At 43.5% G+C, this 14,085-nt stretch overlaps 1 protein-coding gene across 4 annotated transcripts in view; it reads right to left on the reverse strand.

Annotated features, from left to right (window-relative positions):
- INPP5A (inositol polyphosphate-5-phosphatase A) overlaps positions 1 to 14,085 on the reverse strand; it is a 262,040-nt gene that overhangs the window by 87,360 nt on the left and 160,595 nt on the right. For all 4 annotated transcript variants that reach the window (XM_075504269.1, XM_075504266.1, XM_075504267.1 and 1 more), the window contains exon 8: positions 10,900 to 11,019. In XM_075504269.1, the coding sequence (XP_075360384.1) occupies positions 10,900 to 11,019 (120 nt within the window). The remainder of the gene's footprint in view (positions 1 to 10,899; positions 11,020 to 14,085) is intronic.

Consider the following 14,085-nt stretch of genomic DNA (forward strand, 5'->3'; position numbering starts at 1 on the left):
TCAGCATTTGGTCATGGAAGCGAGCAGCTGAACCTGATTCAGTGTGACAAGAGGCACTGTGATTTGGCTAAACCATTTCTCAGGGCACTTTGTAAGGAGGATCAGCAGCATTATTCCTTTAATAGCCATGTCTAATGCAATAGCCAGCTGGGTTTTGTCCCAGACCAAGGTATCAGCATCAGGTCAGAAGGTAACATTCTGTTTACACGATTATTTCCTAAAGCACTTATCTTCTCCTCGGTGTGAAAGTTGACTTTTCTGTTTGTAAGGAGGGCTAAAGAATTGAGGGAATGGGAAAAATTAGCTACACTGAGCTGGAGCTGAATGGCATTAAGTGGGAGGTCTGAGAAAGGCTGCTGCGGCGCTCAGCAGGACACCTTATTAGCCGCGTCATCGCAGTTCATTCAGGCAAGCCATACCAGTGTCACCAGCATTCCCACACAAAGACAAAGTTCTTCACACAGTCTATAAACATGCCTCCCCGGCCAATTCATCCTAACTTGACACCGCTGAAAAGAGGGGCTTGAGGGGGTTTTTTGTTTTTTTTTTTAAACACAACAATAACATAACAAAACAAAACAAAAAACTTGCAGCTCTGCCAAGCAGGCTGAATGGAGGAGAAGGAGGGACACTGTCACGTTTCTTGGGAAGAAACAATCCAGAGGTCAAGCCATATTTTATTCAGTGAGCAAATTTTTATAATAACTAAATGTGTTTAAGCTAAATACTAGCTAACACGAGCACTTCCGTATTTCTCGTACAACTTCTGGGGTTAGATACTACCTTTCCACAATCTCTTCATTTTTACACACTATCCAAGCAGAGGAATTAAAGGTACAAAAGCCGCTTTTACAGAGCACATGTGACTGCCTACATAAAACGTCCTTTCCTAAGTAAAGGAATACAAAAATCGCAACTAACTTCGCAGAGAAGAGAGGACAGCTCAGTCTCGGCGTGGCAATCATTTCTCAGGTTAAACTGCTAATCTTGTTTATTGCTGACCTAAGCAGAGCTTTGAACCACAGGTTCTGTTTTGATCCGAGTCCCGTAAAAGTAACGCTGGCCCGCGCCTCTGCGTGGGGCGGTAAAACCTTTTCGCACCTCGGCCGCTCCACGAAGCGTTCAGGAAACACCGTGGAGACGGAGCCAGCAGGGCCGCTGGCACCCGTGCCGTCCGCCGCGTGGCAGCCCGGGCCCCTGCCCACGTCCGCGGCAGGAGTCACGGCGGTGCCGGGAGGGCCACCGACAGGCTGCCGGCGCGGAGGCTGCGCTGCCAGGTGCCCCGCAGCCCCACACGCGTCCCGCGGCCAGACCCCGCGCCCGACGCAGCGGGCTCGTCCCTCACGGCCGCACGTCGGCGAGGGCGTGCTCAACTACCGTTTTCTTGACAGGAGAGGATCTTACCCAAAGAGGAATGGTTAGAAAGGGGTAAAAGAAAAAAAAAAGGCAGAAAGTGACTTGACCACCCCGTCAGTGGGAGCCGAGAGCTACTGCGGAGGTGGCAGGTGACCTACGGTAAGAAGGTCCTACACACTTTCTTTTCCATAGATCCCTAATGCCAGAGGTAATAACAACTCCTGCAGTGACTTCTGGTGGAAAGTCAAGGAACGACGACAGTGAAACCTGTCTTCTACCATAGCCATGTTAAGGAACTGAAGATCAAGAGAATGGAAACATTAGGTTTTGGCTTATACAAAACCAGACACAGGGTTCCCGTGTGGCCTTTCAGATTTCTGTCGTTCCTATCCTCGTTACTTTTTCCTTTATAAGTTTTGGTCAAAGAGATCAGCGTGCACACCTCCGCCTCCAGAACTGGCCCGTGGGGGATCTACCTCCAGCAGAGGTTTTAGAGACAGCTTTGAAACAGAACCCTGTCATCCCTTCTGCGTATTGCCTCCCTTCTGCAGCACAGCCAGCGCTCGGCTCCCACCATTCTGCATTCTCAGAGACATGTTCAGAGAAAAATTCCAGAAAAATTCCCATCAATTCTCAATAAAAGTTACCTGGTGACTGTCTAAGTGTGCCTCAAAAGAAGTGATGTAAGTGCCTTCATTGTCATGCCTAAGGTGTTGCAGGACTGTCATTAAAAAGATAAAGTTTATCATATTTTTGTGCCTTGTTCTTTCCGATATAATAGCTAAAACCTATTAATAACACCAAAACATCTCAAAAGGTCAAGCAGCATACAGCAAGATGAAGGGAATTGTCAAGAAGCTTAGGCAATCATCTTAGCACTCAAGACATTTGCCAGGGCTATTTAACTAATATGTGATGTTCACTTTTAATTTCAATATAGTGCCATTTGGGCAAAAATGTTGTATTTTTTAATTAATTACAATGTCAGCAGCTATTAAGATTAAAAGAAAGACCACATCAATAATAAATACTTAATCCAAAGAAAGGATTACAAGAAGAGCAATAAAAATCAATTTTTAGAGCTGGAAAATTGTGACTTTTTCCTCACTTGACTGGTATTTTCATTATATTGACAAAACCATGATCTTACCTGACACTGACATTCGCCTAATGAAATAGCAGCCATGTATAATGATGTAAGTACTTGTCAATTTTGCTACAGGAGAATACAATGCTACGGCACTGGTGTTACATTACAAAGACATTTTCTTGCTCTTCATCTGATGCAAGAGAAAACAACAAGAAGAAACCAGAGAAATTGCACGTCTTTTTGAATCTTTCTTTACTTTATCATGGAAGATTAAAATTCTTCCACGTAACTTCTGGAACTCCTCACTGTTGGTAACACATAAGCAGGCAGCAGGTAACTGCCATATCTTAATTTGCATGAAGACTGAGATGCTGCAATTCTTGCTTACTTTTCTGTTCTGCAGGGCTTGGATGTGGGGGAATAAGGCAAAAATCCTGTGTTCATGTAGTGTTAAAAATGCAAATAGCAAGCCAGAAAATAAGCAGGATATGTGGCAATGGGATACTGATCCATTAACTCATTAAGGCTGGGGAAAGTATTTTTTGTGACAAATCTAGAAAAATTCAGAACTGAGGCACTGTATGTCCTAAACAGTTCATCCACGGGAACAGGGGCAGAACGGTGAAGAAATCTTGCCAGATTTGTATCTCGCCACACTTGCAACAAACGCCTTTCCCAGTCTGGCCTCCCGTGGACGGCCGCGTGGGCAGAGGGGACAGTGGGAGGTGACAGGACACCGGCCACGTCACGCCACGGTGCGCTGCTAGCGACAGAAACCCGCACGCTGCCATCGGCTTGCCTGGGGAAACAGCTAGGCTCAGCGGGACTGTGAATTAAAAATAAAACCAACCACTTCTAGAAAAGGGTAATGCAAATTACTAGAAACACAGAAAGACTTCACTTGCGAAGGATTAAAAAATGCGTGATGCTGAGAAAAGCTAACTAGCGACACATTTTACATACTTAATTGTTAACTTGGGCATTTATCCCTTTGAAAATTGCACTACAGTGGACTGCTGAGCTGAGAGAGGAAACAAACGAGGGGTGACATGACAGAAACATTTGAAGTGCTAAAGAGAGGGGAAAAAACCCTCTCTTTCAAAAGAGCACATCGATTAAAAAAATCAGAGCTGTCAACATTAGGTTTGAACAAAGAAAATTCTGGTGGATATGGAGATAGCAGGACCATTTTCCTTGTTGGAGTGAGAAAGGGAATCATCTTAGCTGCACCTTAGACCCTACACCGACGGAAGAAAGATAAAGAAGCTTCATAAGAGGTGAAGCTGTTACAGCCGTTTCCCTCTCAGTCCATGAAGAACGTCTGCCAAGTCTGTCTACAGCCACTTCAGACAGACAAGAGGCTAAAAACGCTGTACCTTGCATCTGGTTATTTACCTGTTAGGGAGAATATGAACCTTTCCAGGACGCAGAATAGAAGACTCAAAGACAACCACCTTCTCACGTAGCGACCCTACCTTCCTATGGCAGTAAAAATGCTGAAAGATGCTCGTTCACTTAGTGCCCATAGCCTCAGATGGAAGCAGAATGGAGCTCTTTCAACCATTTCTCCGTTTTATGACTATCAGCTCATAGCATCATCTTACAGCGAGCATTGTAAATAAAATCACAATAGCAATTTATTTTCATTTCTCTGCAAATGAATAAAAATTGGATCAACAGCCCATATAGATTCTTCTTAATTGAATCATAGCTATCCTGGAAGATTATATGGCTATACGATAGAACATTTCAAAAGACACAAACCACAATGAATGCTGATGTGAGTGTCACCTTTAGCTGGACACTAATGACTGCTCTTTATCTAGCTCCAGACTCTCTAAGGAACAAATTACAGTAAAAAGAGAAATATAACTCAATGAGAATGTGACGCACTCTGCACATTCTCATATAAAGCCATTTTCAGGGCAAAATCAAGCAGGCAACAAGTTATTTGCAGCCATTTCTTTTTTAACAGGCATTCTCTCTTTTCTTCAGTTGTCTGTGTTTAATTACGCAAATTCTCCTGGGAGTGGTATTTTTTTACAATGCATCCAATCTAGCCTGTAGTTACATCAGTTATACTCTACTAGAAAGACACGGTAGCCACCTGAGGCAGCTCCAGGAGAACCTATTACTGGAAAATAGGTAAAAAGGAGTAAAGCCCTTATGAAAGATGAGCTGGGGGCTTAGAGTGCCGCCAGAAGCGGCCCCTGCTCGCAAGCGGCCTCGGCAATCCCTCTCTGCCGTCCACACCGTAGGCCAGTGAGTTTGCTTCTGTGAGAACAGCTGGCGAAAACCCCTCCAGGAAACCTCGGGGCTTTTATTTGCAGTATTTCTTCAGAAAGAGCCACAATTCTGTTCACATTAGGCAGACAAAGTGAAGAGTGACTTAGTGTACCCACACCGTTTTTTTTTAAGTGACACCTTTCTGGGTGACACCTGCAAGTTCTTAAAGTTCTGGGTTTTGGGCTGCTGATTCTCCAGCCAGATCTTTGCTTCCAAACCTGCTATTGTTTATACAGATTTCTTTTTATCATGAGAGAAAACCCAGATCTTTAATTTACAATTTGACTAATAAATGCTGCAAATTTATTAATAACCTGTTCAGTTATTAATGCCAAGAAGAAGAGAAAACAAAACAAAAAGAGCCCCAAATGCTGAAAATAACAGAATAAGGGCAAAATTACTGACTAGGACTATCAGAAATCATCATTCACTTACTATGGAAATGCATTTATTGTGTCCTTAAAATGATAATCATGTCTATTTTCCATTACAATGCATACAAGCACAAAATTATTCTTCTGCTAAAAATACAACCTAAATAAAATTCAGAATGTGTGTGTGTGTAAACAGGAAGGACATACGAGTTAAATTTTTGACAACTACATCAAACATGCAAAAGCTCCAGCCAGCAGAAAAACAAGAAGAAAGGAAAAAGTGTCTCTGACTGTATTTGACAGGCTGAAAGTAACAAGACAATTTTGCTGGATTTACTCTTTAAAGAGCATATTATACAAACACGTTAATTTTGAGAGCACTTAACCTTAGTTTAAAGGGGGGGGTGGCTGAATATTAATGAGATGAGCCTCAGGGTGTTTAATGAAAAGCTGTCTTTTTGAATGTGATCTAGGGTTTTAAACCTTTGTTAGAAGACATTTGGATGGAAGGTTTATTTGCCCTGGGAGTGCATTCTATCTGAATACACAGAAATTTCACTAAACGTTTGAAGGCACACGATTACAGAGCGTTTTCACTTGATGTTAAAATCACTGTTGCAAAAAATAAAGAAAATTTTAAAAATACACCCCACCCACCCCCCCCCCTGCAAAGCGAGCTACTCCTAGCATCTTCTCAAATGACCCAGATCTTTAGAGTGAAGTTTTCCTTTGCCTAGAAACTAAGTGGCTTTTCTTTTGCTCATTCAGCTGCTAGTTCTGGGAAAAGCCCAAAGAGAAACATTTAGATTGGAGGGGTCTTTGAGAAGATGTGACAGTTGACTGATGAGCATCCATAAAATGACAAAGAATAGTTGTGTGGAGCCGGTGCATCACATCGCCTCTCCCTGGGAAACTAATTGCTCTGAATTGTTAATAGTAACATTATTTTTCTGGCAATCATTTCTTTTGAATACCCAAAATGAGCATGAAACAGCTCCTTTGACCGGACATAAAAGTTAAATGTCCCAATGTTGATCAAATTAACTTCAGCTATGTGACAATGGACTATATTTGTGAGAAAATAATGAAGGGCACAAAGGGGAGCTTTATGCCAAGATTTCACAGTTGTAATGTAAAAATGTTTCTGTTGAACTAGGCCAGGGAACATTTCAATAGGAAAACAGAAGAGCACTGTCACTTTCTTTAAAAAAAACCACATTCATTTTATGGATCTGAATGCTCCAGATAATTTCAGGAAGTTTAAATGGCTGGCACACCAAGAACCACAGTATCAGGCTAACATCTCACGTCCTTGTCCTTCGCAAACTCTCTTCTAATACTTTTAAAGGACCCTATCCTACAGCTTCTACTCATTCCCTAGCCAGGCTATTAAATTCAGTAGACACTTTTCCCCGGTGAGTGTCTAAAGGACATGACTAATATGCCAATATGATTAATTAATATGACATATGCACAACCATTAATTACAGCGGCTGTATGAAAGACTAAACTAAAATGTAATCTGCATTTCCTTTCTTACTCTCACGTACAGCTTAAACCCTCCAACTTTAGAAAATACAAAAATGCAAGTATTACGTGAATAGGGCTAATTGTACATGGGAATCATCCAAAATGGGCCTGGAAGAATTTTTTTGCCCCACAAAATACAAAGCAGGTGTTCTTATTCTCGTGTATAAAGCAAGTTCAGTTTTGACTGTATCTGTGTCTATCTGGCACAACGTAATTGACTTCTGCGAATTTAGTTTGGGTTTACATTAGCGTTGACAAAGACTCATTACCCATGCCCATTTTCTACATGTACACTGTATATGTATTTGTAAATATACAAGCAAGTATTTGCTTAACGCCAGTGTAATTCCAACTCTCTTAGTCTTTAAAGAGTCTATCTAACACCACATTTTCTTCACACTTGCTAAATGACAAATGCTAAAAACAATCTGGCTCAGCACATACCAGCTAGCTGTCTTTAAAAGCATTCTTCTCGCTATATAATTCATTTTTAACATTATTAAAGCTAAATCACTTCAGAACACCATTGTAAAATTAAACCTCTCTACTTCCAAAACATGTTATTACGATTATTAATAGATTCCCTCAGGAGAAAACTTTTAGCGGCAACTTTAAATCATTCACTTGACACTTTTTCCTTTGTTTTTTTCCCCCTTCACCCCTCCCCTTCTCAGTAATTTAGAGATGTTGTGCAGCTTCCTGCCTATGTGTTAAAAACTTGCAGTTAGAGTAATTTTGGGGAAACCAACTTCCCTGATGATTTTAACAGTTAAACCAATTCATTCGAGCTTTATTTGCAAACTCTTTTCTTTTTCGTATGTCAGACTCCTGTGATAGCTTTTACCTTAGGTGAAAAGGCTGTACGTAATTCATGTTTATGAAGATGCAGCGTGGACAGAACTGCGCTTTCACTTACTCCCACAGTGACCTAAATCAACTGTGAGAAGGTGTTTCTGTGTCATTCAGTGAAGGTTTAGCTCATTAAACTGTTTTCCTTCTCAGTATTGTCCACTGGGTTTGAACTGCATTGCTGCTAAATGCTCTTTAGCAGTTTAAAGGCTTTAAAGGAAAAGACTTATCAGTCTCTGTTTTTAACAGCACTAAATCTGCATTATTAGTTCATGCAGATAAGGGGATTTAAAAGCTCAGCTTGAAACCTCTCTCTTCTGTATTTATCTGACACTGCATAGTTCCAGTAGCTCAGCTGGAAATGTAGATCTATGAAGCTTTAAAGAGAGATTAAAGCCAAGAAAAGAAGTACTTTTCCCCCTACAGACGCTCTCACTTTCCCTTTTCCTACTGTCTGAAGGAGTGATGGCAGACAATGGTCAAAGATGGTTCCCAAAACCCCCTGAATGGGGACACTGTTGGTGGTAGCATTCATTCAAAGTGAGCTTCAGTGTATTGTCCTCCCCAATCAGCAGATCAGAATAGAGTTTGCTGGTGGCTGCCAAAAGGTTAGCAGTGCCGATGAAAGGGGTTTCCCATTATTCACTGCTCTTACAGAACTCCCCTTTTGTGCGAGTCAGCCCATCATTTCACTATGGAGGTCCGGATCTGCGGCTGGCTGCTCTCTCAAAATGAACAATTCATCTGAATGCAAGCTCGCAGTAGTAGTGTGCAACCTAAAATCGAAGGTTTTCTTTTCTAAGGACAGGGGAGTTGGGGCAGTTTTTGGCGGTGTCACATTTTAATGATATACCATCGTGACATCTCTGACCCACAGCTGACACTAATACTACAGTCCTATTACCTTACCCTTGCCAGGGCATCGTGGGAGGTCCAAAGCCAAAATTAGCTAATGAAGCACACTGTATGCTGTAAACAAGTGTGCAATAAATAATGCAAAAGGTTTATACAGGTTTGCTAAAGCTTTGCTAAGGCAAAGTGTAGAAAAAGGAGAGGAGACCAATGGAGCCAAGAAAAAATGAAGTAAAAGGAGGCCTTTCCCACACTGCTGTATGTAACGGAACTCTAAACTCCGTGTCTTAAAGTGCACTGAGAGTAGATCCTGATCGTACTGTGTCTCTGTCCCCTAAATAAGGGATCTTTTAGAAACCACTGCGTGCTACCTCTTTGCAAACCTTCCAAGTGCCTCCAGTGTTTTCTGAGGATTTGAACGGGTTTTACAAGTGATACAAGAGAAAACATGCTGGATTTTTCCTCTTCATCCTTGTATCACCCCTAAAAGTGAAAATAAATGCCTATTTTGGAGATACTCCTACTTAGCCCTCTGCTGGGGTGTGCAGGAAAAGCACTTCTTTATACACAGTGGAAAAAGCAGTCTCTTTTGCTAAAGTATCTGCCTGTCTCTAAAGAAGATAAAACTTACAGAAAAAACACCCCAAACTTTGGATAGAATGTGATTGAAAAGGTATTTATACTCCATTCCACATTTCAGAACCTTTTGCAGTGAAAATCTACATAGGGGAAAATGGCAACACTGCATACCCAAAGATATTTTTCAACCCATAACTTAATTTGGCTCAGGAGTGTCTTTAACTCCTAGGTTGCTGCCAGAGAGAGTCGCGAGAGTAAACGGTTACTTGTCGGTGGTGCCGCACACAGGGAAGGCTGCAAGCAAGTGCCAGAAGGAAGAGACGCATCGAACCCGTCCTTCCTCTCCGCCGCCCTGACCACGGTCCAAGTCGCGTTGAGCAACGACTCCCCACGAGACCCAGGCACTTGCTCTCCTCCCCTCAGCTAGCCGCAACGCGCTAGCCCTCGTCACCGACGTGGCACCCACCGCCGGTCCGTGCCGGGCGGCGGGACGGGGCTCAGCACCCGCCGGCCGGGCTGGGACTTCCCACGCCGCAGCACCCGGTGCCCCCCAGCAAGGCAGCCAAGCGACCCGTGCCCGAGCTTCGCTGCGGGGAAGGGCAGCAGCAGCCCAGCGCCCGTCTGGGCCTCGCTGCAGAGAGCTCTCAGCCTGGCACGCGCCGGCTCCCGCGGCACCGCTGCCAGAGGCAGCCCCGGCACACTGCACACCGCCGCAGGCCCCCGGACACCGGGGATCAGGGCAGGAAGACAGCACACCAAGTGCTCTGCTTTTATTTTTTCCAGCCTAAGCAGTCTGTTTTCAGCACCAGCTCATGGCACAGACCGCAGCGTATGCCATGGCTGCTTTGAAGAGGCACTGTAAAGCTCTATTTCTCAGGCAAACATGACGTCAAGCAGTACCTCATAAGAGAAATACCTAGTTACTTTGCCAATACACGTATGCCCGTGCAGAAATAATTTTTTCTTACTCAAGAAAAAGCTGTCTTTTTTTCTGACTTTATAACTGCTAATTAGGGCAGCTGTAAATTGTTGGGTATTTTTGGGACTACCCTCTGTATCGTACCACCCATCAGATGAATCAACTCTGAAACACCATTATAAACCATGATGTTATTAATAACAGTGATGACTGCACACACAAATGCTGTGTTGCTGCTTGAAAAAGATTAGCTGCCTACTGCACCCAGCTAGTATTGAGATTAAACCACCACGGGGTTTAATGTTGAGGGGGCTGGAGCTCATGACTTGGGAGGAGGGGCTGAAAGAGCTGGATTTGTTCAGTTTACAGACAAGATGGCTACGGGAGGATTTTCTTGCTGGCTTTATCTATTTGGTAGTTACAGAAAAGACAGAGCCAGACTCTTCTCAGCAATGCACACCAAAAGCTGAGGGGCAATGGACACAAACTGCTTTGAGGGAAATTCTGACTGTATATGAGGGAGAAAAAGTTTTACAATGAGGGCAGTCAAACACAGTGATGGGTGGCCCAAAGAAGCTGCAAATCACCGTGCCTGGAGCTTTTCAAAGCTCAGCTGGATAAGCCTTGAACAACCTGATCTGATGTTGAAGTCAGCCCTGCTCTGAGCAGGAGGATGAACAAGAGACTCCCAGAGGTCCCTTCCAACCAGAATTATTCTATTATTCTGTAACTGAAAACTTACTTGAATGGCAGCTTTATTAGACTCCACGCAGACTAAAAAGAAGCTAATCTAACTAACACATTTAAAAAATAAACCTGCTATCCACTCCACAAGTTCTGGTGACTTCAGAGAGACTCTCCAATCTCAGTAATTTAGCCTAAAAGAGTCAGTGTCATAAACTGATCTGTAATTGGCACCATCTAGAAAACTCTGATAAGAAGTGACCATTTTCAGTTCACAGAATAAAAACCTCTACATTTCTGAGTGTGCCTTTTGAAACATCTTTTATACACTGCTTATGAACACAGAAGATTGAAAGAGGCTAGTAAAGGCTAATACATACCTATCAAGTACATAGCCAAGAGCCTTATGCCGTATTCCTGAGTAAACCGATGGGCTTGTTTCCCAAGCAATTAAATTGGAAGCATCATGGAAAAGATGAATGTTTACCAAGTCAAAGGCACTATGACAAAAAAGGAAAAAAATAAAATGATTCAGGATAAAAGAAAAAAACATTTGTTGCATCAGCAAAGCATTCAACATAATAACACTTACTGTATTCTCTCTTATGTTACCTTAATATTTACTCACACAGACTGTGCAAATTAAGCTATAATCATCAGAAAATTGTCAAAGACTATCATCAAACTTATGACAACTCATCCACAGGTAAGACTGCATCTGGGCTTTTGCTTACAATATGCATAATATGAAAATGAAAAGCTATTTGTCAGTTACAATTCACAGAAATCAAGCAGTACCCTCTCACTGAAATATTTTTAAAACAAAATTGAATGTGCAAACAAACAACTTCAAGTTTATAAAGCTGTAGCTAAATACCTAGTAGAACTGTGGCTTTGCAATAAACTAAATGAAAAGCTACTGACAGGAGAATTTTACTGACGTTAAAGGCTAAATCATATCACTGCAACTCCTTATCTGTCCCTGTGTGGAGAATGCCAAGACAGTAGTGGTCAATGTGCACACCACTTCCAGTCGGGAAGAGGACACAGGCTGTTTAACTCGGACTGTGCCTGCAGGATCACAGAATCACAGAATCATTTAGGTTGGAAAAGACCCTTAAGATCATCAAGTCCAACCGTTAACCCAGCACTGCCAAGCCCACCACTACACCATGTCCCTAAGCACCTCATCTACACGGCTTTTCAATACCTCCAGGGATGGGGACTCCAGCGCTTCCCTGGGCAGCCTGTGCCAGTGCTGGACAACCCCTTTGGTGAAGACATTTTCCTAATACCCAGTCTAAACCTCCCCTGGCACAACTTGAGGCCATTTCCTCTCGTCCTATCACTTGTTACCTGGGAGAAGAGACCGACCCCACCTCTCTACACCCTCCTTTCAGGGAGCTGTAGAGAGCGAGGAGGTCTCCCCTCAGCCTCCTTTTCTCCAGGCTGAACAACCCCAGGTCCCTCAGCTGCTCCTCATAAGACTTGGATGAGGAGCTAGCCTCAGAAAATCAGTAAAATTTGTAAAATTTCACAGCTTTGCTTCCTAACCTGAAAGAGAGGAGTGTTAACTCATCCTCTGCTACTTTGCAGTGAGGCAGGGAGTCAGACAGCGGTGCCTTCATCTGGCTGCGGGCTGGCTCAGCCGAAGCCCATCGCATTGGCTTCCCCTACCAACTACGGTAGCGCACTCTAGAAGGAAATAACCCCAAGGGGTAAATGCTGTCTCGGCAAAGCTGCCCTGCAGGAGGAACACGCAGGAGTCGAGGACTGCTGTTACAGTGCCCAGTGTCTGCCTTGTGGGATGGCCAAAGACTGACAGAAGAGATTTCTGAAAAGAATCGTATTGCTTCTATGGAAAATCTATGGATGTTGGTTTGGTTGAGGACAAGAGAAATAGGGATATTCTGGAAGTTCCTTCTTAATCAATGAAACCAACTTCAAACCCCTGTGAAACAGAAACACCTTATTTTGCCCCCCTGCATAAAAGCTAAATTATAGAATCACAGAATGGTTTGGGTAGGAAGGGACCTGACAGATCATCCAGTTCCAACCCCCTGCCATGGGCAGGGACACCTTCCACCAGACCAGGTTGCTCAGAGCCCCATCCAGCCTGGCCGTGAACACTTCAGGGATGGGGCATCCGCAGCTTCTCCGGGCAACCCGTGCCAGTGCCTCACCACCGTCAAGTTGGCATTCTGCTTTGTATTTGCTCTGCTTGTGGCTTTTTGTGTCCTAAAGACCTGGTCTGCATTTTTAAAAACTACTGTCTCTCAGCTTTGCTATTAAGCTCTTTCGGTGATGGGACATGGCGAGTCACAATGAAACTAGAAAACGTGGAATACTCTTTTCACACAGATTTAGCAACACCACCACCCCACCGCCGCCCTAACAAAACCCCCTCAAACAACCCAGTGTATGCAGGAATTCCTGCATACTGCATTGAGGGACTGAAGGAAAGGCGTCTCCTGTGAAGCTCCAGAAGGGACACTGAAGGGACAGCATTGACAACGTTATGTTTTGGAAAGGAGGTCCCTCCAGCACCTCCAGAAAGCTCCTACATGCATAATACTGCTATGTGCTAAAAAAGCTGTTGCACTTCGAGGGCACAATTTTGGTGTTTCAAAAAATACATTTTGGGTAGGTTCCACAAATACACATAATAATTATTATACTAGCATTGGACTGACAAGGGTAAAAAATTTCTTGGGTGTAACTGAATACATTTCTTCAAACTTCTTTTAAACTATGAAGAAACAGAAATTACATACCAGAGTAGAGGTAAGTCTGTCCTAGAGGACTGTTCTAAGAAACAAGGCTATTTAAAATGCTTTATTCTCACATTCAGAAAAAATGCTGGCAAAATTTGGTTGTAGCTGATCAAAAGTAGCCAGCACTTAAATGAGAAAAGACATTATGGGAAGAGTAGAGGCAAAATGGAACCGCCACAGCTCTAAGTGCCACAGTCCAGTCTCGCTGACATTTCTAGGCGGGATGGGGGCGGTCATACTAGACCCCTTTTAAGCTCTCTGTCCAAGTATGCCCCAGTACTGTTCCTGGCCTTGGCAGCTCAGGCATACCCCACGGACAAAGGATCTCTGTCAGCTCCCCTTCACAGACATACGGGCTCTTGGTTTTCCTGTCCGAGACCCCTTGAAACAATGCTGATGGCCACAGAAATGCTCCTCAGCCAAGGGCTGCTCTTCCAGGAGCGTGTATTTTGTGGCTATACCCCCTTCTGGCAGCTCTTATCTTCAATAGTAGTTGCAGACACACACTGATGATTTGCAAAGGGCTCCAAACCCATGCGTTCTCCACCTTAGGATAAGCTAAATGCAGAGATGCTACTAGATAAAGCAATAAAGCACGTGTTCTCCTTTCTCTGCTTCACTGATGAATACCATTTGGGCTTAGCCCAGAGCCACCTATGGATTTCAAGCTGCCTCTTCCCAGCAAAATCCACTGAATGTCCTCTCAGTGTCTTCCCTCTCCCTTGGCCTTACTGCTAACGAAAGGTCCATTTAGTGAGGTTTCAGTCCCCTTTGTGAGGTGAACCACAGCTC

The sequence above is a fragment of the Mycteria americana genome, chromosome 6 (assembly GCF_035582795.1).
Source record: "Mycteria americana isolate JAX WOST 10 ecotype Jacksonville Zoo and Gardens chromosome 6, USCA_MyAme_1.0, whole genome shotgun sequence".
Taxonomy (NCBI): Eukaryota; Metazoa; Chordata; class Aves; order Ciconiiformes; family Ciconiidae; genus Mycteria; species Mycteria americana.